Genomic DNA, 25,254 nt, shown 5'->3' on the forward strand with positions numbered 1-25,254 from the left:
TGACTAACAATAGGGGATCACGCACAGATCCCTGTGGTATGCCACTGGACACTGGCCTCCAGTCACTAAAGCAGCTGTCTGTCATCACCCTCTGTCTCCTCCAGCGAAGCCGATTTTGAATCCACCTTATCAAGTTACCCTGTATGCCATGTACATTTGCCTTATTTATAAGTCTCCCATATGGGACCTTGTCAAAGGCTTGCTGAAATCCATGTTAACCACATCAACGGCACTACCCTCATCTACACACCAGGTCACATGCTCAAAAATTCAATAAGATTTGTTGGGCATGAGCTCCCCCTGACAAAAGCCATGCTGACTATTCCTGATCAAACCTTACCTTTCCAAGTGGAGATTGAATCTTTCCTTCAGAATTTTCTCCAATAGTTTCCCTACCACTGGCTTGAGACTCACTGGTCTGTAGTTCCCTGATTTATCTCTACAATTTTCTTAAATAGTAGGACTACATTAGCTGTTCTCCAGTCCTCTGGCACCTCCCCAGAGGCCAGAAAGGAATTAAAAATTTGAATTAGAGCATCTGCCATCTCCTCCCTCACTTTCCACAACATCCCGGAACACAATTCTTCCAGGCCTGGAGATTTGTCCACTTTTAAGCCTATCAACACCTCCAATACCTTGTCCTTCCCTATGACAATTTGCTCAATAACCTCACAGTCTCTCTCCCAGAGTTCTATATCTACTTCCTTGTTCTCTTGGGTGAAGACAGATGTGAAGTATTCATTCAACACCCTACCAATGTCATCTGGCTCCTCCCACAGATTTCCCTATTGGTCCCTAATGGCTCTATTCTTTCCCTGGTTATCCTCTTCCCATTGATATACTTCCAGGGGCTGGTTTAGCACAGTGGGCTAATTAGCTGGCTTGCAATGCAGAACAATGCCAGCAGCACGGGTTCAATTCCCTTACTGGCCTCCCCAAACAGGCGAAGGAATGTGGCAACTAGGGGCTTTTCACAATAACTTAATTGAAGCCTGCTTGTGACAATAAGGGATTATTATTATTATTACAGAATATCTTGGGATTTTCCCTAATATTACCAGCCAGAGGTTTTTATATTCCCTCTTTGCTCTCCTAGTTGCTTTCTTAAACTTTGTCCTGCACTTTCTGTACTCCGCTAATGCCTCCATTGAGTTGCTCCTCTTGTACTTGTTAAAAGCCTCTTTTCCTTCTCATTATATCCTGAATGTCTCTGGTCATCCATGGTTCTCTGGCCTTCTTACTCCTTCCTATTATCTAAGGGGGAACATGTTGGGCCTGTTCCCTCTCCATTTCCTTTTTGAATGCCCCACTGCCCTTCTGTAAATTTCCCCACAAGTAAATCTTTCCATGCTACCGTGGCCAGATCCTGCCTTATTTTGCAAAAATCCACTCTCCCCTATTCCAAAACTAATTTGGAACTTGTCCACGTCTTTGTCCATAACAAACTTTAATTGTACCATGCTGTGGTCAGTATCACCAAAATGCTCCCCAAACCAACACATCAACCACATGTCCAGCTTTATTCCCCAGAATTAGGTCCAGCTCTCTGTCCCTTATTGGACCCTCTACAAATTGAGCTAAAAAGTTTTTCTGTATAATTTTCCAAGAACTCCACTCCATCTAAACACTTAACACAGTGACTGTCCCAATTAATGTTGGGAAAGTTGAAATCAACTAATATAATTACCCTATTATTATTTTTACGGATCTCTGCAAATTACGCACATATTTGCTCCTCAATTTCTTGCTGAATATTTTGGAGGTCTATAATAAACACCTAGCAATATGACTGTTCCTTTTGTGTTCCTAAAGCTTCATTTGATGCTCCCTCCAAGATTTCATTTCTCCTTACTGCAGTAACTGCCTCCTCATGCATATCTTAGGAGCAAGAGGGTAGCAAAAGAAAGATTAGGCTCACTCAAGGACAATGGAGGGAAGTTATGCGTGGAACCTCAGGAAATGGGTGAAATCCTTAATGAGTACTTTGTATTGGTATTCACCAAGGAGAAGGACATGACAGGTGTGGAGGTCAGAGATAGGTGTGTGAACTCTCTTGAGAATGTCAATATATCAAAGGAAGTAGTGTTGAGTATCCTAAATTGCATTAAGATAGGCAAGCCCCCGGGGCCGGATGGGATCTATCCCAGGTTACTGCGGGAGGCAAGGGGAGAAATAGCTAGGGCCTTAACAAATATCTTCACATTCTCTTTGACCACAGGCGAGGTTCCAGAGGACTGGAGAATAGCCAATGTTATTGCCTTGTTTAAGAAAGAAAGCAGGGTAATCCAGCAAATTATAGGCTGGTGAGCTTGACATCAATGGAGGGGAAGCTTTTGGAAAAGATACTGAGCGACAGGATATATGCACATTTGGAGGAAAATGGACTAATTTGTTTTTTTTAACAAACAATTTTATTGAGGTTTTATTCATTTTATTCATCCTTACACTCGCCTCCGGGGCCTGATATAATAGACTAACCCAGTCGATGAACCACGCCCCGAACCCGAACCGTGCAAGTACCTCCCACAGATAATTCCAGTCGACCCGGTCAAAAGCCTTTTCAGCATCCATGGCTACCACTATCTCTACCTCCCTACTCTCCGGGGCATCATAATCACGTTGAGCAGCCTTCTTAGGTTGGCTACCAGCTGCCTCCCCTTTACAAACCCGGTTTGGTCCTCCATAATTACATCCGATACACAGTCCTCAATTCTGGTCGCCAAGATCTTGGCCAGTAACTTGGTGTCCGGCCCTGGGGCTTTGCCCGACTGCATGACCTTCAGGCTCCCCAATACCTCTTTGATCCTGACTTGGGCCTCCAGTCCGTCCACCAATCCCCTCCCCACGCTTGGGAAGGTCAGTCCGTCCAGGAATCGTCTCATCCCCCGGTCCCCCAAGGGGTTCCGAAGTGTACAGCTTCCTATAAAAGTCCCTAAAGACCTTGTTCAGCCCTGTTGGGTCACCCACTAGATTATCCTCCCCATCCACTAACCTCCCTATTTCCCTAGCCGCTTTCCTCTTCCTTAGTTGTTGCGCAAGCATTCTTCTGGCCTTCCCCCCATGCTCATAAATTGCACCTTTTACCTTTCTAAGCTGCTCTACAGCCTTGCCTGTAGTCAGCACCCAAATTCAGCCTGCAGCGTCTGTCGTTTCCTGAGTAACTCTGGCCTTGGGGATTCAGCGTAATTCCTTTCCGTCCATAGAATTTCCTTAATCAGTCGGTCCATCTCTGTCCTGTCCCGTCCCTGTACGCTCGATTTGAAATCACCTCCCCTCTCACCACTGCCTTCAGCACCTCCCAGAGCACCGCTGCCGAGACTTCTCCAGTATCGTTCACCTGCAGGTAATTCTGCATGCATTTCCTCAGCCTCTCACACACCACCTCGTCCGCGAGTAATCCAACTTCCAGCCTCCATGGTGGGTGCTGAAAGCTGTCCTTACAAATCTGCAGGTCTACCCAGTGCGGAGCATGGCCCAATATGGCAATTGACGAGTATTCTGCCCCCACCATTCCGGCCAGCAGGTCCCTACTCACAACAAAGTAGTCAATTCGGGAATACACCTTGCGGACGTTGGAGTAGCCTCGCTGTCGGCCGGCTAAATCTCCACGGATCTGCTCCCCCCAATTTGCTCCATGAACCCTCTTAGTTCCTTTGCCATCGCTGGCAACCTGCCCGTTCTTGAACATGACTGTTCCAGGCTTGGGTCCAGGATTGTATTAAAGTCCCCACCCATGATCAGCTTACGTTAGCCCAAGTCGGGGATCTTCCCTAACAAAATCCACATCGTCCCAATTAGGGGCATACACACTGACCAGGACTACTCTCACCCCTTCGAGCTTACCCCTCACCATAACAAACCTGCCACCCCCATCCACGACTGTGCCCTCCGTCTCAAATTGTACCCTTTTATTAATCAGGATCGCAACCCCCCTCGTCTTAGAATCAAGCCCCAAATGAAGGACCTGACTAACCCAGCCCTTCCTTAACCTAACCTGGTCTGCCACTTTCAGGTGCGTCTCCTGCAGCATGACTATGTCCGCCTTCAGAACCCTCAGGCGCAAACACACGCGCCCTCTTCACTGGCCCGTTTAACCCTCTAACATTCCAGGTGATCAGCCTGGTTGGGGGGCACTTCGCCCCCCCCTTTTCCGATCAGCCATCCCCTTTCCTTGGCCAGTCCCTCAGCCATGTGTCGCGCTTCATCTGCCCCGCCTCCTAACCGGCTCCACCCATGACCTCCTCACTGTTGCCATGCCCAGTTTCCATCACCGTCAGCAGAACAACTCCCTTCCCCCCCCCATCCCCCTCCCAGCAACACCATCCAATTACCTAACCCCTGCTCTAATCTAACTATATGCACACCGCCCACCTCGGCGTCCGTTGACGAGCCTCACTCAGCTAGCCTGGGGCTCCCAGCCTCGGCACTAGCGCGTCTCCCACCCATTGTTCCCAGTTACCCCTCCCCCGACCCATCCATACCACTTCCCCAGATCAGCCCTACTTAAGCAAACACTCTATACAAGTCATAAACAGCCCCCACATTGGCACAATTCAAGTTAAACAAGACAAATAAAAGAAAGAGATAAGTAACAGGCACTCTCAGTCCTCAGTCAGGGGCTGGTTTAGCTTACTCGGCTAAATCACTGGCTTTTAAAGCAGATCAAGGCAGACCAGCAGCACGGTTCGATTCCCGTACCAGCCTCCCCGGACAGGCGCCGGAATGTGGCGACTAGGGGCTTTTCACAGTAACTTAATTGAAGCCTACTCGTGACAATAAGCGATTTTCATTTTCTTTTCATTTCATTTCCCATACAGACACAGAAAAGATTGCACAAAGTTCCCCTGAAGGATCCCTCTTAACCCAACACTTTTAACTGTTTTCTTTATTATTTTCCCCCCAGCCAAGCTCCAACTAATCAAAGAGCCCAAAAAGGAAACATTCAGGTAAACCACGCAAAAAGCACGCAAAGAAACGACAAAAACAGACCCAAACATACAGGCAATTTTCAAAACGGGAGAGACACCACATATACTTAAAAGCTCTAACATGAGTCCAAACGCCCTCAGCTCAGGGCCAGCCCTTGCTTCTTAACGAAGTCCATTGCCTCTTCGGGTTCTTCGAAATAGTGGTGCTGACCCTCATACGTAACCCACAGTCGCACCGGGAAAAGCTGCCCGAATTTCACCTTGTTTTTATACAGTATATCCTTCACCTGCCTGTAGCCTCCCCTACTCCTGGGCACCTCAGCACTCAAATCCTGGTACACACGGAGGGTGGTATTGTCCCAAGTGCAGCTTTGTGTGCTCTTTGTCCATTGCAGCACCTGTTCCTTGTCCAGGTACCTGTGAAAGCATACCACCATCGCTCATGGGGACCCCATCGTCACCTCACTTGCACTCTGTGTGTCCTGTCCATCACCGGCGGGCGCGGGAACACCTCGTTCGCAGCAACTACTGAAACATACCCTCCACAAACAGGGCAGCGTCTGGCCCCTCTGCCCCCTCCGGGAGATCCACGTTTTTCACACTCTGCCGGCGAGATCTGTTGTCCAGGTCCTCCAGCCTTTCCAGAAGCACTTTTTGCTGGTCCCTCAACCTCCGAATCTCCACATCTGCCGTTTGAAAGTCAGCCTGCTCCTCCACTGACTTCTCCAACTGCTGGAGCTTCTCAGCCTGATGATCTAGCCTTTTTTCCATCTGGTCAATCGCCTTCTGTAGTGGCTCCAAGTTGTCTCGCTTCAGACCCAAATGCCCTCCTGCATAGTCTGCAGCATCTGCTCCATTGTGGGCTAGGCTGTCGGCGCCTTGCTCTGAACACCAGCAATGATGGTCCCTCTCATAGCCTCAGGATCAGAGAATCCCACCCCCCTTTTCAAAGGTGTGGCCCAGCTCATGGCATACTCACTGGTATAAGACTTGTTATTGATACTCTGTTTCCCTTTTCAAAAGCAGGTTTGAATTCCTTCCAGAAAGCAATTATCTCTTTTAAGTTACCAAGTAGTCTGGAAACAGCTTTTAAAATGAAGATAGAGAGCCAGGCCAAAAAAACTTCTGTTCTCTGTCTGAGTACACAGCAGCCAAATGTGAAAGCGAAACCAATAAACAAACTACCAGAGCCACATCCCAGCTCCACCCACACAATGACATCACTGAAGCCAAGTGATAAGACAAAAACATTTCTTAAAGGGACACTCCCATGACAGTAGTATATGTAAATGATCTGGAGGAAATGTGGGTGGTCTGATTGGTAAAGTTGCAGATGACACCAAGATTGACGGATTTTCTGATAGTGCCGAGGATACAACAGGATATAGATAGATTGGAGACTTGTGCACAGAAATGGCAGATGGAGTTTAATCTGGACAAATGCAAGGTGATGCATTTTGGAGGATCAAATTTAGGTATGAAGTATACTGTAAATGGGAAAACCCTGAGGAACATTAACATACAAAGAGATCTGGGCATACAGGTCCACAGTTCCCTAAAAGTGGCAATACAAGTGGCCAAGGTGATTAAGAAAGCATATGGCATGCTTGCCTTCATCAGCCGGGCATTGTGTACAGGAGTTGGGAAATCATGTTCCAGCTATATAAAACCTTGGTTAGGGCACATTTGGAGTATTGCGCGCAGTTCTGGTGACCACATTATCAGAAGGACGTGGAAGCTTTGGAGAGAGTGCAAAGAAGGTTCACCAGGATGTTGCCTGGTCTTGAGCATGTTGGCTATGAGGAGAGGTTGAATAGGATTGGTTTCACTGGAAAGACGGAAGCTGAGGGCGGACCTTATAGAGGTCTACAAAATTACGAGATGCATTGAAAGGGTGGAGAGTCAGGCTTTTTCCAAGAGTGGAAGTGTCAATTACAAGGGGGCACAGGTTCAAGATGAGAGGGGGGAAGTTTAAGACAGATGGTATGTTTTTTACACAGAGACTGGTGGGTGCTTGGAATGTGCTGCCAGAGGATGTGGTGGAAGCAGGCACATTAGCAACATTTAAGAGGCATCTGGATGTGTACATGAATAAGGAGGAAATAGAGGGATACGGACCGAGTAAGGGCAGAAAGGTTTTTTTTAAAGTTAGGCCATCATGATCGGCACAGGCTTGGAGGGCCGAAGGTCCTGTCCCTGCGCTATACTTCTTCTTTAAATAACAATGCAATACATCCTCCTGTTTTCCCCCCTCCTCTGTTTCACCTGACGATTCTATATCCCGGGATGTTGAGCTGCCAATCCTTCCCTCCCTCAACCATATCTCCTTGATGGCTACCATATCACAATTCCACGTGACAATCCTCGCCTTTAACTCATCTGTTAACCTCAAATACTCCTGACATCAAAATAGAGGCCGTCCAGCCTTGTCTTACTCCCTTGAAACATACTACTGCATTTCCTCTGACGTAATTGCTTTTCTGTGTTATGCTGTGTCCCCTTCACCTGCCAAATTAGTTTAAACTCCTCCCAGCAGCTCTAGCAAACCCACCTGCAAGGATGTTAGTCCTGCTCTGGATCAGATGTAGACCATCCAGCTTGTACAGGCCCCACCTTCCCAGAAACTGTCCCAGTGATCCAGGGATCTAAAACCTCCCTTCTGCACCAACCCTTAAGCTATGCATTCAACTGTGCTATTCTCCTATTTCTGTACACGCCAGCACATGACACTGGGAGTAATCCAGAGATTACAACCCAAGAGCTCTTTCTTTTTAGTCTACTACTGTACCTAACTCTCTGAATTCTAATTGCAAGACCTCATCCCTCTTCTACCCATGTCATTTGTACCAACGTGTACCATGACCTCTGCCTTGTCACCTCCCTCTTCAAAATGCCCCGTACGCATTCAGCCAGGTTTCACACCGCAAACTTCACAAATAGTAATGTGATGATGAGCAAATGATCTGTTTCAGTGATGTTAATTGAAGGATAAATATTGACCAGGTCACTGCGGATAAGACTCCTGCTGTTCTTTGTAATAATGCCATTGGATCCTTTACATTCACCTTACAGGACAGGCGGGGCCTCAGTTTAACATCTTATCCAAATGGCAGTGCCTTTAACAGTGCACCATCTCCTTGCTACTACACTGGTGTGTTAGCCTAGATTTCTGTGCTCAAGGACTCAACTTTGCAATTACTGGAGTAGAGCGGCAAGAACAATGAGCTAAACAATATGTTTAATCAAAATACAAGTTTCACCTTTTGGGTTTTAAAAACCAAAGTTCCTACTTGCAAAACCTAATAGCATAAAATAAGCAAATCTGTCACCCAGGTTTAATTGTATTTCTAAGTGGTTTATCAAAATGATATTTTCATACAGATATTGATTTTAAGTCCTTGCCTATTTAAGTGTTCATGGGCAGTCACTTTGAGCTAATTGGGTCACTTTTACTGTGAGAACCGTTATTGTTAAAACGTACATGTGTGTGCACATTCAGGATATTTGAATGGAAATGGAGCTACAATGAGATGCAAAGGTTAGCAAATAACAAAGCTTGTTTACAGCAAAGGTTAATTTGGATTTTTGGGTCTCCTGCTCAGTTGAAAGCCTCATTATTTGATTTATAGAGTTTGATTTATATTGAAGTATTTTCTATTCATTTGATATTCTTCATTCAAAGTACAGCTAAACCCCAATAAGTACTGAATCTAGACAAAACATGATTCAAATCCAGTTGTATCCATTGTGATCTTTTTAAAAAACAACCTCAGTCTGAGCTAGCTGCTTGTATCTAAAGTCTGAATAAGACATAAGAGCAGAATTAGACCATTCGACCTGTCCAGTCTGCTCCGCCATTCAATCATGGCTGATATATTTCTCATCCCCATTCTCCTGCCTTCTCCCCATAACCCATCTATCTTTCGCTTCAAGACAGGGTAATTTAGCCTCCATGGCCTTCTGTGGCAAAGAATTCCACCGATTCATCATCCTCGGGCTGAAGAAATTGCTCTTCATCTCAGTTTTAAAGGATCGTCCCTTCAGTCTGAGGCTGTGGCCTCGGGTTCTAGTTTTTCATACTAGTGGAAACATCCTCTCCATGTCCACTCTATCTAGGCCTCTCAGAATCCTGTAAGTTTCTGTAATAAGTCCACGGAGGCAGAAGTCCCTTCACCAGAATCCCTTTATTAACAAAACCAACAGCAGTACAACCATGTGCAATCAGCTTGCTGTCCACACTCCCTGTTATCTCCTAAGAAGAGGTTCCCCGACTGGCCCACTGATCAGGAAACTCTTATTCCAATTTGCCAATCTCAAAGACCTGGTCTAAGTCATTACACCGACCCCCCTCCCCCCACCCCAAAAAAGTCAGAGGCGCCCCAGTGGTCCTCGTGACTCACGGGTCTCTATCTTTGTTTCTGTGCAGGGTCCAGATCCTCCACTTTGGCCTCTGACGTGGGGGGGTATAACGGCTAGGTACCCGTCTTTTCCGATGAGAGCACCTGAGGGACAGTTCGCCCTCTTCCTCCAGCGGCAGGGGGACAGCCACGGCCGGCGTCATCCATGGTGTCCATATCAGAGTCCGTTGTCCTCACCAGTGGTGCCGGATGGGCGTGAATAGTCTGTTGGGGAGGACTCTCCATGGTCCTTGGTATGCTGGTCTCAGTCAGCTCCGGGGGAGGAAATGAATCCGAGGCCCACACCTTGTCCAGGTGCTTTTTTACAACGTGTTCTCCTATATGTATCGGATATGACACAGGTCCTGATCTTGACCGTCCCTGCTACCCATGTGGCGGGCCTCCATCAACAGGGGGAACGTGGCTGATTGGATGAGGGAATGGGCTTTGTCGGCATAATTGGGGACCCACTGGGCGTAATATGAAAAGAAACCAAGACAGCGCTTGAGGGCTTTGGGGGAGTGGGGACGGGGGAGCTCCATCAGGGGGCGTATGCGTTTCGGGTCGGGGCCTATCACTCCGTTACGCACTACGTAACCGAGGATGGCTAGACGGTCGGTGCTAAACACGCATTTGTCCTTGTTGTAGGTCAGGTTCAGAGTTTTGCGGTTCGGAGGAATTTACGGAGATTGGTGTCGTGGTCCTGCCGATCGTGGCCGCAGATGGTGACATTATCAAGATACAGGAAGGTTGCCCGTAAACCGTATTAGTCGACCATTTGGTCCATCTCCCTTTGGAAGATCGAGACCCCATTTGTGACACCAAAGGGAACCCTTAAAAAGTGGTAGAGCCGCCCGTCCTCTTCGAACGCAGTGTACTTGCGATCACTCGTGCGGATGGGAAGCTGGTGGTAGGTGGACTTGAGGTCCACCGTGGAGAAGACCTTGTACTGCGCGATCCTGTTGACCAGGTCGGATATACGGGGGAGAGGGTACGCGTCCAGCTGCGTAAACCTGTTGATGGTCTGACTGTAGTCTATGACCATCCTATTCTTCTCCCTGGTCTTTACCACCAGAACTTGTGCTCGCCAGGGGCTGTTGCTAGCCTCGATGACCCCTTCCTTCAGAAGCCGTTGGACCTCGGACCTAATGAAGGTCCGGTCCTGGGCACTGTACCGTCGACTCCTGCTGGTGACAGGTTTGCAATCCGGGGTGAGGTTTGCAAACAAGGCCAGGGGATCGACCTTGAGGGTCGCGAGGCTGCAGACAGTGAGGGGGCGGCATAGGGACGCCGAATTTGAATGTTAGGCTCTGGAGGTTACACTGGAAGTCTAACCCCAGGAGTGCTGCTGCACAGAGGTGAGGGAGGACGAATAGCTTGTAGTTTTTAAACTCCCTCCCCTAGACCGTGAGGTCCTCTACGCAGCACCCCGTGATCTGTACTGAGTGAGAGCCGGAGGCCAGGGCGATGTTTTGCTTAACCGGGTAGACAGGGAGAGCACAGCGTCTTACCGTGGCGGGGTGGATGAAACTCTCTGTGCTCCCGGAGTCCACCAGGCAGTTCGTCTCATGGCCGTTGAGTAAAATCTTCGTGGTCGCTGTGGAGAGGGTACGGGACCGAAACTGATCCAGCGTGACTGAAGCGAGTCGTGGCAGATAGTCGGAGTCTTCATAAGGCAGGGAGTAGTCACCCGCGGGGTCCTCGGAGCCGATCCAAGATGGCGGCGCCCGTCGGCCGCACATGGTGGGGGTGGACAAAATGGTGGCGCCCGTTCCCTGCACGTGGAATCAGAGGTCCAAAATGGCGGCGCCCGGGGGTCGCACATGGCGTCGGGGGCGTAAAATGGCGGCACCCGGGGATCGCACGTGGCGTTGGGGGATGGGGGCAGCGAGGTCCGCGGCCCGCACGGGGCCCTTGAAGAGAGTGAGGGGACTGTCCCGCGGTCGCTGCTTGGGCCCGCAGCCACCGTCTTTGCCTGGCAAACGGCCACAAAGTGGCCCATCTTTCCGCAGCCCTTGCAGGTTGCGGAACGGGCCGGGCAGCGCTGACGGGGGTGCTTCACCTGGCCGCAGAAATAGCAACGGGGCCCCGTGGGTTTTTCGGGGCGCCCTGCGGCGCAGGCCTGGGAGGTCCGAGTCCGTGGGGGAGAGCGAGGCCGAGTTCTACGCTGCCATGGGGGCCGCCGCGCGGTCGGGGGCGTACGAGCGAGCGTTTCGGTTTGCGACGTCTAGGGAGGAGGCGAGGGCCTTGAGGCTTAAAGTTTCTCTCTCCAACAGTCTTCGGCGGATCTGCGAGGACTGCATGCCTGCAACAAAGGCGTCTCAAATCAGGAGTTCAGTATGCTCAGCAGCAGACACCTGTGGGCAGCCGCAGTTCCTCCCCAGCATGAGGAGGACACGGTATATATCGTCCAGTGACTCACCAGGTATCTGCTGCCTTGTGGCTAGTAAGTGCCGAGCATAGACTTGGTTCGCCGGCCGTATGAAATGTCCTTTGAGCAAGTCCATAGCCGCGTCGTAGTCTGTCATGTCCTCTATGGTGGTGCCGACGCACGAGTGGAGGATGTGCAGTTTATGCTCCCTCATCGGGACGTTTTCCCCCGTGCTAAGGTAACTGTTGAAGCAAGCCAGCCAGTGCTTAAATGCAGCTGTTGCATTCGCTGCGTGAGGGCTGAGTCGAAGGCACTCCGGCTGGATGTGGAGCTCCATCCTTTAAAATCTTGCTGATTAAATTGATTAAATCAATGGATACGAAACATAGGTGAAGTCCGAAACGAAAGGCTTTAATCAGCAAGATGTGAGCCCGGCAGCAGATGTACAGAAATGGCCTGGCTGCTGGGGACACGGGTTCTTATACCCCACCTCGTAGGCGGAGCTACCTTCCTCTTAGCCAATAGGAATACGGAGAACACGATACTTGGGCCAATGGGCAGCGAGCCCTCTGCACCAATGGCAGCTCACACTCCCAGGTACCGTAATACCCCTTGTCATACTACCACAGTAACTTATTAAAAAGGAAAGACGGAAAAAAGCCTACCAATTCAATTCCAATTTGCTTCAAATTCTCAAGTTTAAAGCTTCCTCTGTCTGTGCCTCCCTCTGGATGTGGCGTCTCCCACTGCTTGAGATTCGCGTCGAGCTCAAACCATTTTGCTGTTCATCCGACCTGCTCCCAGTGACGAGTTTTGGTCTCCCCCAAAAATGGCGACAATATCATTAATGAGATTGAAGTCGAATGCAGCGTCTTCCCGGGAGTTACCTGACTTCCCAGCGGAAAGTCACATGGGCTCCTGTTCAAAAACATGAAGTTGATGCAATGGCTAACGAGGGGAAGTGAGGAGGTGAATAGCCCTTTCCATTTACTGGCATGCAGCTAAAGGGCACTCAGGGGGCAGGGGAGGGTATCTGGGAGATTGAGGTTATTCGGGGGCTGGAGAGTTCCAGGTCGGGGGTCGCCCTGGGCTGGGCAGTTGAGGAGTTTTGCGTCTGTGAGGCCTTCAAGCCATCATTAAATATTGTGGAGACCCAATATTGTGGAGACCCAAAACAGGAGCACCCACAGCTACAGCCTATCGGTCCAACCAAACTCACCCAAGGCAGAGCCCTGCTGTGGCTTCTCTCATGAAAATCAATTTCACCCCCTTTGACTGTGATCAGCCTCAAGCTACACAGCTGAAGGCTACTTCAAATGAGGGATTAGTCTTGTTAGTTGTGAGAGCACTTCACGCTACTGAACTCGCAAGTGCCTCCTTGAAGGCACAGGTGCATGTTTCAGTGGATAATTAGTGCACTGCATGTCCAGTAACCTTTGATGCCTGACCAGTGTGCCTGTACTCCAGGAGCGTCAGCACCATAGGGGCAGCTTCCAACAATCAAACACTGAACACCAGGGCTTCACCACGGAGGATCCTCTTGCGGCCAAAGGGTAAGTATTTGGCTGAGCGGAGGGCTGCTGAGCATTGTCGCCCTAATGTTCCTCGCAGAGACGTGCAGGTTAGGTGGATTGGCCATGATAAATTGCCCTTAATGACCAAAAAAGGTCAGGAGGGGTTATTGGGTTAAGGGGATAGGGTGGAAGTGAGGGCTTAAGTGGTTCGGTGCTGACTCGATGGGCCGAATGGCCTCCTTCTGCACTGTATGTTCTATGTTCTAGAGGTCTGGGGTCTAGGGTCTCCTGACGTGACCGGGAAAGGTTTGCCAGCACAACTGGCCTGCTGGATGGCACTCTGAGAGAAGGCGGGATAGTCATGATAAGGGTGGAGGAGGCTTGGGGGGTTTGTGGTATGTAAGCCCTAACTGATTGTGAGTCTCTCGCCTTCTCCAATTCCTTCCAGATGAAAAATGTTTGCTGGTGTGGATCCTGCGGAGGCTTCCTCATGTTGCTTGTGGAAGCCTAGGCAGGCAGATGGCGACAACGCCAACGCAAGCTGGAGGCGGCACCACATGTACAGGGGGCTGCCGCACATCCTAAACACTCGGCCACCCATCAGGCTGAGGAGGGGGCCAGAAGGGAAAGCCAGTGATGGTCTAAGGTATACAAATGTCATTGGTCCTTCCATGAGCTGACGAACAGCATATGCATATGAACGGAGCATCGTGCTACTGAAAATGTGGTTTGGATGCCTGGGCTGCTCTGGTAATGCCCTGCAGCAACCCCCCCAGAGGGTCTACACTTTGTGGTGGTCTGCTGTGTCCTCCGCAATCCAACACAGTAGCGGAGCGATATGCTGGAGGAGGAGGCAGAGGGACATGAGGCCTCGTCTGCGGAGGTGGTTGAGGAGGAGGAAGCGGACCTGGAGGACGACCCCAAGGAGGAGCCAGAGGATGGAGGACAGGCTGCACCGATAGTCTGACTTACCAGGAGGACCGGAGAGGCCCTCATCATCTGCAGATTCTCTTAGTATGAGGCTGTGCCCATCAGCCCAACATCCCCATCCCATTTCCTCCCCCATCCCCTCCTCCCATCACTGCCCCCCTCTCCCACCACCCTATTCCTCCCACCAGGGTTCTGTGTGACATCACTCCAGGGTGATGGCCTGTGATGGCACTGTCAGTGGGTCACTATAAAAGGCAGGAGAATGATGATCGCTCACTCTGAGGAAAGCTTTGGTGATAAAGTCTGACTCCTGTCATTTTGCTGACCGTGCACTCACACCCATCCTCATGACTGAATCTGCATTGGGAGCTTTTGATCTTGAACCACTCTGCCGGAGGGAGAGGGTACTGGGGGTACTGGCAGACCCACTGTGAAGATTAACGTGACATGTATCAGGTGTAACATGTTTTAATAATGAACATTTTAATGTGACAAATTTCCATTCCCTCTAGCTACGGATCGTGAGCTCACCAGTGTCCACTCAGTGCTCCTCACTCTTCTTGACCTCCCATGGTCTACTGCTATGTCTTGGTGTGTTTCCAGGATGCACAACAGAGGTGGAGGCAGCCTGCTACTTTCCATTCTCTGTGGCCTTTGATGCCCTTCGTGGACATCCTCTTGAGGGCCTAGAGCCGGAGGGCCCCGGCCAACTTACCGGTGTCACAGGCGTTGCCATCCCACCCTGTTCTGCCAGCTGCCCTTGAGATGTACCGGTGTCAGGAGGGGGTTTCAGAAGAATAGGAGACTGCCATAGTTTCCTTGATGGTAGACCCAGGGGTTAGGCTCCAGTGCTTCCTCTTCCCTAAGGGTGCCCATAGGGCCCTGGGTGACTCCACAGGACGGAGGGGCAGCTAGAGTGAGCTCCAGCAGCCTCTACGTCATCTGGCTCTGCCAGTCATGGAGGCTCCCAATTGTCTACACCATGGTGTCAACGCCCTTAGCGATGGTCCTCAGTGACTGCCCACGCTCAGGAGTGCCTCGGCAATGTTTACCTGTGTCTGGCACATGTCCCTCATCGACGAGGACAAGATGTCAAGGCCCTCAGCCATAGTTGTCACAGACTGAGCCGTTCCTTGGACACCAACAGTCAAGGCGCGGATGTTGTGCTCCAGGTTTTCCACTGCTGTCGCCACCCTAACAGTATTGGTCTGGGTGCCATGCATTGCCAGCACCATCTCCTGTGCCTAAAGGCTTTGGGTATCCTCCAATCATCCTTGCAGTCACTGGAATGTCGCTGAAATCCTCTCCTGAATCTCACAGCTCTGTCATATCACCTGCATAAGCTCTAGAAGAACCTAGACTAGAAGCTCGACATCTGGCTGGGACCCAACTATGTCCTGAGATCCAGCAGACCTCCGACTGATGTCTGCCTTGGATGTTCCTACCGTCACCTGGTCTACATCAGCAACTATGTGGTGCTCACTAGATAGTGCCCCGAAGCCTGTCCATTAATGTCTCCCACTGAGTTGTATGTCTCTGCACTGGTGGAAGGTGCGGGTCATAGCTTGGCACATTTCCATCCTGGAAAGGGTGGTAGTGGCAGATTCAATAATAACTTTCAAAAGGGAATTGGATAACTACTTGGAGGGGAAATAAAATTGGAAGATTTTGGGGAAAGGGCAAGGCAGTGGTACTAATTGGACAGCTCTTTCAAACAGCAAACACTGATAGGTTTGGCTTCTTTCTGTGTCATATCATTGTACGATTCTGTGACTTGTTTACACTGTGCCAATCCTTCATTCCAATGCTTCATATAGTTGGAAATTCATAGCAAGAGGATTTCTACTCGATTAACTTCTAAGATTTATTCACAGGTAGCTTAATTTCAGTCTGTTGGTTCTCTGGTTCCTGTTTTCATTCCAAGGTTGCTTAACGTTATGTAACACCCAAATATACTTGTACATTTACTCAAATGTTTTCCAAGCCCTAATTGTTCTGTGTGTGCATTGTGAAATTTTATCATTTAAAGAGATTATTGATCTATCAAAATAAATGTATAAATCTACTGTTCATGAAAACATGTGTGCATTGATTTCATTCTGTCTGGAATCAAGAACTGTTCAAATGAAACATACCAGTTGGTCTAAGGGCTTAATTGTGCAGAAAACAGTAATTGATCCTCTGGCAACGCAAGAAGACAGATATGGGTGAGGAAAGCCATTTAGTGTTTACTAGCACACTCAAGTAGGAAAAGGACTCATATTTATCAAATTCATTGGTTTCTGAAAGGACTTTGAGGCTTCAACCTCCAAAATTGCACCTAATTGTATTATCTCCAAATTTGCATATGATACAATGCTGGGAGGGAGGGTGAGCTATGAAGATTTTTCAGCGTGATTTGAGCAGTCTTAGTGAATGGCACATGCATGCTGATGCAGTGCAATGTGGATAAATCTGGAAAAAATAAGAAGGCAGATTATTATTTGAATGGCTGCAAATTGAGAGAGGTGGATACACGGCGAGACCTTGGTGTCTCGTGCACCAGTCACTGAAAGTAAGCTCACACTTACAGCAGGCAGTAAAGAAGGCAAACAATACATTGGCCTTCATAGCGAGAGGATTTGAGTATAGGAATAGGGATGTTTTACTGCAATTAAACAGGGCTTTGGTAAGGCCGCACCTCGAATATCGTGTGCAATTTTGGTGTCTTTATCTGAGGAAGGATGTTCTTGCTATAGAGGGAGTACAACCGACGTTTACCAGGCTGATTCCTGGGATGGCAGGACTGTCATATGAGGGGAGATTAAGTTGGTTAGGATTATGTTCATTGGAGTTTAGAAGAGTGAGAGGGGATCTCATAGAAATTTATAAAATTCTAACAGATTAGACCGGGTAGATTTAGAAAGAATGTTCCTGATGGTGCGGGAGTCCAGAACTAGGAGTCATAGTTTGAGAGTAAGGGGTAAACCTTCTCGGACTAAGGTGAGGTGAAATTCCTTCACCTAGAGTGTGGTGAATCTGTGGAATTCATTACCACAGAGAGTAGTTGAGGCCAAACCTGTGATTTCAAGAAGGAATAAGGTTCTTGGGGCTAAAGGGATCAAGGAATATGGGGGGAAGGCGAGATCAGGGTATTGAACTTGATGATCAGCCATGATTATAATGAATGCTGGAGCAGGCTCGAAGGGCCAAATGGCCTCTTCCTGCTTCTATTTTCTATAAATGTTTCTATGTATAGAAACCCAATTCTCACAGATTCTTGTTATGAAGAGATTAGTGATGCTTGCATTTATAGCTAGTTGACTCGATCCATGCCACAACGTTTAGCTCACTGTTGAAAACTGCCTCATACTAAGTTCAATCCATCTCATAAAATATGGTAATAATTGTAAACAACAAAATTTCATATACACTTCTTGGTAAATCTCCTGTTTTCTGAAACGTGCTAAAGCAGCATTACATTTGTCACCACTCAGTGTAGCACGGTGGCTCAGTGTTTAGTACTGCTGCCTCATGGCGCCAAGGACCTGTGTTCGATCCCGACCCCTGTCCGTGTAGAGTTTGCACACTCTCCCCATGTCTATGTGGGTCTCACCCCACAACCCAAAGATGGACAGAGTAGGTAGATTGGCTGTGCTAAAGTGCCCCTTAATTGGAAAAGAAATTGGGTACTTTAAATTTTTTTTTAAAAATGTCAACACTCAGAAAAATGACCCTGATCTAATTGAAATTCAAACACTGACTATTGTTTATTCCTTTTGCAGTTTCAACAGAATGGATTTGAATGCCGCAAAGAAGTAAATGATTGTGACATTCCAGAGACCTGCACCGGAAATTCTAGTGAGGTGATTTTCCTTCACATATTTAATATGAAATAAATGTTATGAAAATCCCTTAAAACTAAAGAGAATAAAAAAATGGCATTTATTTAGCACCCATCACAATCTTAGGGCATTGCAAAGCATTTTACAGCCAACAAGGTCCTTTTCAAGTGTTGTCTCTGTTAACATGTAGGATACATGCCAGTCAGTTTGAGAGCAGCAAGCTGTCACAAACAGCAATGTGATATGGCCAAGTAATCTGTTTTGTGATGAAGGTTGAGTGGTAAATACTGGCCATGACACCAGGGATACCTCCCATGTTCTTGCTCGCAATAGCACCATGGGATCTTTTATATCCACTTGAGAGAGAAGATGGGACCACAGTTTAATGTCTCATCCAAAAGACACACCTATGACAGTGCTGGCACGCCCTTAGTACTGCACTGGAGTTTCAGCCCAGATTATTGTGCTCAAACCTTGAATTGGAACTTGAACCCACAACCTTCTAGGCATTTCAGACATTAATGTACGAATGTTCAACATATTTGTACAAACTTTATATGTTAATATAACATTCAGAGGAATTTTAAACAAACAGATAAAGTAATTAATGGGGAGATGGTGGTCTAGTGGTGATGTCACTGGACTAGAAATCCAGAGGCCCAGACTAATGCTCTGGTAACATGGGTTCAAATTCCACCATAGCATTAATAAAACCTGGAATTGAATGCTAGTCGGTTGTCATAAAAATCCATCTGATTCACTAATGCCCTTTAGGGAGGGAAATATGCCATGCCCCTTACCTGGCCGACACATAACTCCAGACCCACAGTAATGAGGGTGACTCTTAAAAGCCCTCTGAAATGACCCAGCAAGACACTTGATTCAGGGGCTGTTAAGAATGGACAACAAATGCTGGCCTTGCCAGCAACAGCCACTGCCCCTGAATCAAGAACAAATTTTTAAAAATGTACAATAGGATTCAAAGAGCTTAATTTACGGTTATTTTTGTCTGAGTTTCTGTGATACTCTTGTATATCAATGATTCTGTAACGTTATGGGTAGTCTGTTCTGTTTCTGACTGATTTGGGATCCAGGTAAGGTATATAATAAGAGAGGGCAATCAAATCACTACACGAATGCAAGATAGATATGAAAAGAAATCATTTAATTATAGCCTGTTAAAAATGACTTTTCTCCATGCTAACTAATCAAGGTAATAGCACAGAGAAACATTTGTCAATATTTGCCTTGTTAACACCATGCTCCAATCAGATTTCCATAATACTGAAGAAGGCAACCGTAATTTCAATTTTTGTCTTTTTAAAATTGTTTTTAATGTTTCTTTTTAAAAAAAACCTATCTCACCCAGATAATAAGGCCCCAATTTACCAAACTCTTTTTCAACCCTGACACGCTGCTCTCCTCCCCATTTGGTAGGGCCAAGATTCCGGTCCGCTCAGAATGTCTAAAACAGGTTCTGTCCTGCCAAACCTGACACCAGCCAATCCCAACTTGATCTCTGAAATACGGCGAGGCATGAATCTTTTCTTGGCAAAACCTGGTGTATAAACCTGGTGTTGGGCTGGTTTAGCTCAGTGGGCTAGACAGCAGGTTTGAGATGCAGAACAAGGCTAGCAGCACGGGTTCAATTGCCGTACCAGCTGAGAATTCTGAATTCTCCCTCTGTGCCCGAACAGGTGCCGGAATGTGGCGACTAGGGGCTTTTCACAGAAACTTCACTGCAGTGTTAATGTAAGCCTACTTGTGACAATAATGGTTATTTATTTATTTTATTTATTCCTCGATACCTGCTACCTGCAATTGAATAGGATACATGTTTTTTTTAAAATAATTTTTATTGGAATTTTTTACAGAAAATATAACCACAAGTATAGCAAAAAGCAGTAATATGCAACTAACAGCCCCATAACATCCACAATTCCCCCCATACCGTAACATCACATGTATCACATTCCCCCACGCCCCCCCCCCCCAAACAAGAGAACTTAACCGTAAATTAAAATTAGATAAAACAAATTTAAATAAATAAGCCAACATAATCAACGTCCCCCCTCCCCCCCCCCCCCCCCCCCCCCCCCCCCCCCGGGTTACTGCTGCTACTGTCCCAGTACCCTATCGTTGAGCCAGAAAGTCGAGGAAAGGTTGCCACCGTTTAAAGAACCCTTGCACCGATCCTCTCAGGATAACCTTCTCAAGCTTAATGAAGCCCGCCATGTCATTGATCCAGGTCTCCACGCTTGGGGGCCTCGCGTCCTTCCACTGTAGCAAAATCCTTCGCCGGGCTACTAGGGACGCAAAGGCCAGCATACCGGCCTCTTTCGCCTCCTGCACTCCCGGCTCTACCCCAACCCCAAAGATCGCGAGTCCCCATCCTGGCTTGACCCTGGATCCCACCACCCTTGACACCGTCCTCGCCACTCCCTTCCAGAACTCCTCCAATGCCGGGCATGCCCAGAACATATGGGCATGGTTCGCTGGACTCCCCGAGCACCTGGCACACCTATCTTCACCCCCAAAGAACCTACTCATCCTCGTCCCAGTCATGTGGGCCCTATGCAGCACCTTGAATTGGATGAGGCTAAGCCGCGCACGACGAGGAGGAAGAATTACCCTCTCCAGGGCATCAGCCATGTCCCGTCTTCGATCTGTTCCCCCAGTTCCCCCTCCCACTTTGTTTTCAGCTCCTCTACTGACGCCTCTTCCACCTCCTGCATAAGCTTGTAGATATCGGATATCTTCCCCTCCCCGACCCAGACCCCCGAGAGCACCCTGTCACTCACCCCCTTCGCGGGGAGCGCAGGGAATCCCTCCACCTGCCGTCTAGCAAATGCTTTTACCTGCAGATATCTAAACATGTTTCCCGGCGGGAGCCCAAATTTCTCCTCCAACTCCCCCAGGCTCGCAAACCTTCCATCGATAAACAGGTCCTTCAGCTGTCTAATGCCCGCTCTATACCATCCCCGAAATCCCCCATCCATGTTCCCCGGGACGAACCTATGGTTCCCCCTTAACGGAGCCTCCATCGAGCCCCCCACTTCTCCCCTATGTCGCCTCCACTGCCCCCAAATCTTGAGGGTTGCCGCCACCACCGGACTCGTGGTATACCTCGTGGGAGGGAGCGGCCACAGCGCCGTTACCAGGGCCCCCAGGCTTGTATCCCCACAGGACGCTCTCTCCATCCGTTTCCATGCTGCCCCCTCCCCCTCCATCACCCACTTACGCACCATCGACACGTTGGCCGCTCAGTAGTACCCCGAGAGGTTGGGCAACGCCAGCCCCCCCCATCCCTACTCCGCTCCAAGAAGACCCTCTTCACCCTCGGGGTGCCATGCGCCCAAACAAATCCCATGATGCTGCTGGTCACCCTTTTAAAAAAGGCCCTAGGGATAAAGATGGGCAAGCACTGGAAGAGGAACAAGAACCTCGGGAGAACCGTCATTTTGACGGATTGCACTCTGCCCGCCAGCGATAGCGGCACCATGTCCCACCTTTTAAATTCCTCCTCCATCTGTTCCACTAGTCTGGTGAAGTTAAGCTTATGAAGAGGCCCCCAACTCCTGGCCACCTGCACCCCCAGGTACCTGAAACTCTTCACTGCCCTCCTGAAGGGGAGCCTCCCAATTCCCTCCTCCTGATCTCCCGGGTGCACTACAAACACCTCGCTCTTTCCTAAGTTCAGCTTATAGCCCGAGAAGCCCCCGAATTCCGCTAACAGTTCCATCACCCCCGGCATTCCCCCCTCTGGGTCCGCCACATATAACAGCAGGTCGTCCGCATACAGCGATACCCGGTGCTCCTCCCCCCCCCCCGCACCAGACCACTCCACTTCCCTGACTCCCTCAACGCCATGGCCAGCGGTTCAATCGCCAGTGCAAAGAGCACAGGGGACACCCCTGCCTGGTCCCACGATAAAGCCTAAAATACTCCGATCTCCTTCCATTTGTGACTACACTCACCATCGGCGCCGCGTAAAGCAGCCTCACCCATTTGATGAATCCCTCCCGCAAATCCAAACCTCTCCAGCACCTCCCACAGGTACCCCCACTCAACTCTATCAAACGCCTTCTCTGCATCCAGCGCCACCACTATCTCCGCCTCCCCCTCCACTGCCGGCATCATGATAACATTGAGCAGTCTCCGCACATTCGTGTTGAGCTGCCGCCCCTTGACAAACCCTGTCTGATCTTCATGAATTACCTCTGGCACACAATCCTCTATCCTGGTAGCCAGGATCTTCGCCAGCAGCTTAGCGTCTACGTTAAGGAGTGAGATAGGCCTATATGATCCGCACTGCAAAGGGGAATAGGATACATGTTAGCACACAGCCTCCCACTATTGCTCCCTGAGGAAAAACCTCCAACAATCTTTTTTTAATGAATCTGTGCCATAGGAGATCGGCTAACATTGCTTAATTGCATTCATTCAGTGAGCAAGACTTGTACATATTGTACAGAACAAATAATTGAATAAATTTTCTCATCATTTCTTTCTAGCCCCCAGATAGATATATATTCAGAAGGCACACTGACCATGTGTTGAGTAATCCTCAGTGTAGTAGTATTTAGTATTCTCTGTACACCACCTAAAAGGAAATTTTAATCCCATACATTACAGTAATGTCCTGATGTTCGCGGATGTTAAATTCCTGTGAAATCTCGCAAATAGCAAAATGACAAACAATGAACATGCTTTCCTGTGGCAGCCAATTAGATAGGTTCCAGCAATGCAAGGGCAGCATTGGTTTGTGCAGTTATAGCAGATTGTGGTACACTACCTGCATACAACAGATGGGCGAGCCTCTGAGCAATGCAAGAGGGATTAAAAATGTTTTAAAAGTCTATCCTCATGTAAGAAAAAAATGAGTCACCTCAAAACTGGCAGACAAAATTAGAGAACATTTCAAAATTGAACTGGACCGTTATTCAGCTCTGGATCGAGAGATTCGAACATTCCCATGTTAATCTCTCCGTTTGGGCTGCATTTCAGCTGAAACCATACCAGGCACTGCTTCTCACCCCCGTCGGAAAGCTGCTTAGAAAAAAGAGAATTAAACATCCAAGGCCAGGACGAAAGGAAGGAATTTGCTTCTATAATCTTCGACACCATCTCCCAGTTAAATTGTCTCCCGGTCTCTGCTTCATCATGGCTGCCATCTCCTCGAGGAAAGAGGAGAGAGGGGAAAGAGAACACAGATAAGCAAACATTGCTTGCGTGGCGGGCGATGCAGTGTTACAAAGCCTTGTAAGTGAACAAGGAAGTCACGAAAGGCAGGATTTTACAATATATCTGTCTTCCTTGTGATTAAAGCAAAACATTAAGTATATGTGTATAAATACCAGATCATCTTGGTTCTATCATATCACCTCTGAAGATATTCTGCAACATAACTCTAACCATTCTCTGATCTTTTTTTTCTAAAGTGTCCACCAAATGTGCATAAAATGGACGGTTACATCTGTGACAATGATCAGGTATATAATGGAGTTTGATTTCTCCTTTGGTGAATCAGATTGCTCTTTTAAAGATGATCTACTCTGTACTCACCTCATTGCATTTCTTCCAGGGACTTTGTTATGGTGGGAGATGTAAAACTAGAGAGCGACAATGCAAATATGTATGGGGAGAAAGTAAGTAGAATGTCTATATTATGACAGAAATAAAACCTTTCGTAATTTGGTTTATTCATCCATCCATATTTTGTTTTGTATTTGCCGCTTTACCTCAGTATTTTGAATTGTGCTGTACACATTGCCAGATGAGGCAATTAATTATATTCTCTAAGCAATCAATTTTCACCTTTTACTTTGGAATTAAAAATTTCATTTATAAGGTTTTCAGAATATTAATATTTATTTTTGTACATTTTATTATTTCTGTTACTTTACAGGGCTGTCTATAATGACATACGTGCCCGCTGGGCTAACCATGGAAACAATTCAAAATCACTTACAAAGCTGGAGACACCTCTCATTAAAATGAGGGGGGTGCAATTCTCCCAACGGGAGACTAAGGGCGGAATTCTCCGCTCCCGCGCGGCATCGGGAAGGCCGTCGTGAACTCGGCCGAGTTTCACGACGGCTCTACACGGCCCGTTTCCCGAATGATTCTGGCCCTGGAAATGGGCTAGGAGCAGGGCCGCGGGGAAACATGTGGGGAATGACGGCAAAAGCCCGCGACCCCCGAATGACGCCAGAATGGCGCCCGAGTGATGCCAGTCTGCGTCGTAAAAGGCCGCAAGCGACCAAAGCAAGTGAGGGCCTGAAAATGACGGAGCAACGGAGAGTCGCCCCGAGGTTCGGGGAGACTGACCTCGACCCTCCTCGATGAGGTGGAGCAACGGAGGGGCATCATCTGCCCTAGAAGAGGGCATCGCCACCCTGCCAGCGTTGTGCGACGGGCCTGGCGTGGAGGTGGGCATGGCAGTGAGTGCTGTGGGGCAGACCCCTCTGTCTGGGGAGCAGTGCCGGAAGAAGCTCCACGACCTCACCAGGGCTGCCAGGGTAAGTGCCAAGAGGGTGCCCCTGGGTCACAACCATCCCCCCCCATGTCCCTCATCACCCACCTCCCCCCCCCCCCCCCGGGCACGAAGGGGAGGGGGAGGGGGGCCAGAATGAGTGGAGGGTGGTTTACAAAGTCGTCACAGACGTACATGAGTGCTGCGACCCCCTGGAGAGATGTCATGGTGTAGCTGCAACTGTCCCCCCAACCTGTGCCAATATCTGAACGCCCTGATGTTCCCTGCCGAATTGTGATAATCTATCCATGCCCCCCCCCCCCCCCCCCCCCCCCCCCCCCCCCAACAGGACAAGACTGCTCACAACAACCGGGAGCGGAACAGGACCGGAGGGGGTACACCCATCATGCACCCCCTGACAGTCTTTGAAGAGAGGGCACTGGACCTTGCTGGGGGACCTGGCACCCGGGAGGTCGCGCAATGTGAGGTTGGAGGTGCGGAACCAAGTGAGACAACCCTGCATGACACACCCCCCCCCCCCCCCCCCCCCCCAGCCGATCCTCTGTCCCCTCACACTCTGCCCACTGGGTCCCCCATCCTCTGTCCCCTCACACTCTACCCACTGGACCCCCCCATCCTCTGTCCCCTCACACTCTACCCACTGGACCCCCCATCCCCATCCTCTGTCCCTCACACTCTACCCACTGGACCCCCCATCCCTATCCTCTGTCCCTCACATTCTACCCACTGGACCCCCCATCCCCATCCTCTGTCCCTCACACTCTACCCACTGGACCCCCCATCCTCTGTCCCCT

The 25,254-nt window shown here is 48.9% G+C and overlaps 1 protein-coding gene across 6 annotated transcripts in view; it reads left to right on the forward strand.

Annotated features, from left to right (window-relative positions):
• The window catches only part of adam22 (ADAM metallopeptidase domain 22), a 480,389-nt gene that overhangs the window by 326,214 nt on the left and 128,921 nt on the right, over positions 1-25,254 (forward strand). For all 6 annotated transcript variants that reach the window (XM_038797995.1, XM_038797996.1, XM_038797998.1 and 3 more), the window contains exons 18-20: positions 17,905-17,985; positions 23,406-23,456; positions 23,549-23,612. In XM_038797995.1, coding sequence (XP_038653923.1) covers positions 17,905-17,985; positions 23,406-23,456; positions 23,549-23,612 — 196 coding nt within the window. The remainder of the gene's footprint in view (positions 1-17,904; positions 17,986-23,405; positions 23,457-23,548; positions 23,613-25,254) is intronic.

This window comes from Scyliorhinus canicula, chromosome 5 (genome assembly GCF_902713615.1).
Source record: "Scyliorhinus canicula chromosome 5, sScyCan1.1, whole genome shotgun sequence".
Lineage (NCBI taxonomy): Eukaryota > Metazoa > Chordata > Chondrichthyes > Carcharhiniformes > Scyliorhinidae > Scyliorhinus > Scyliorhinus canicula.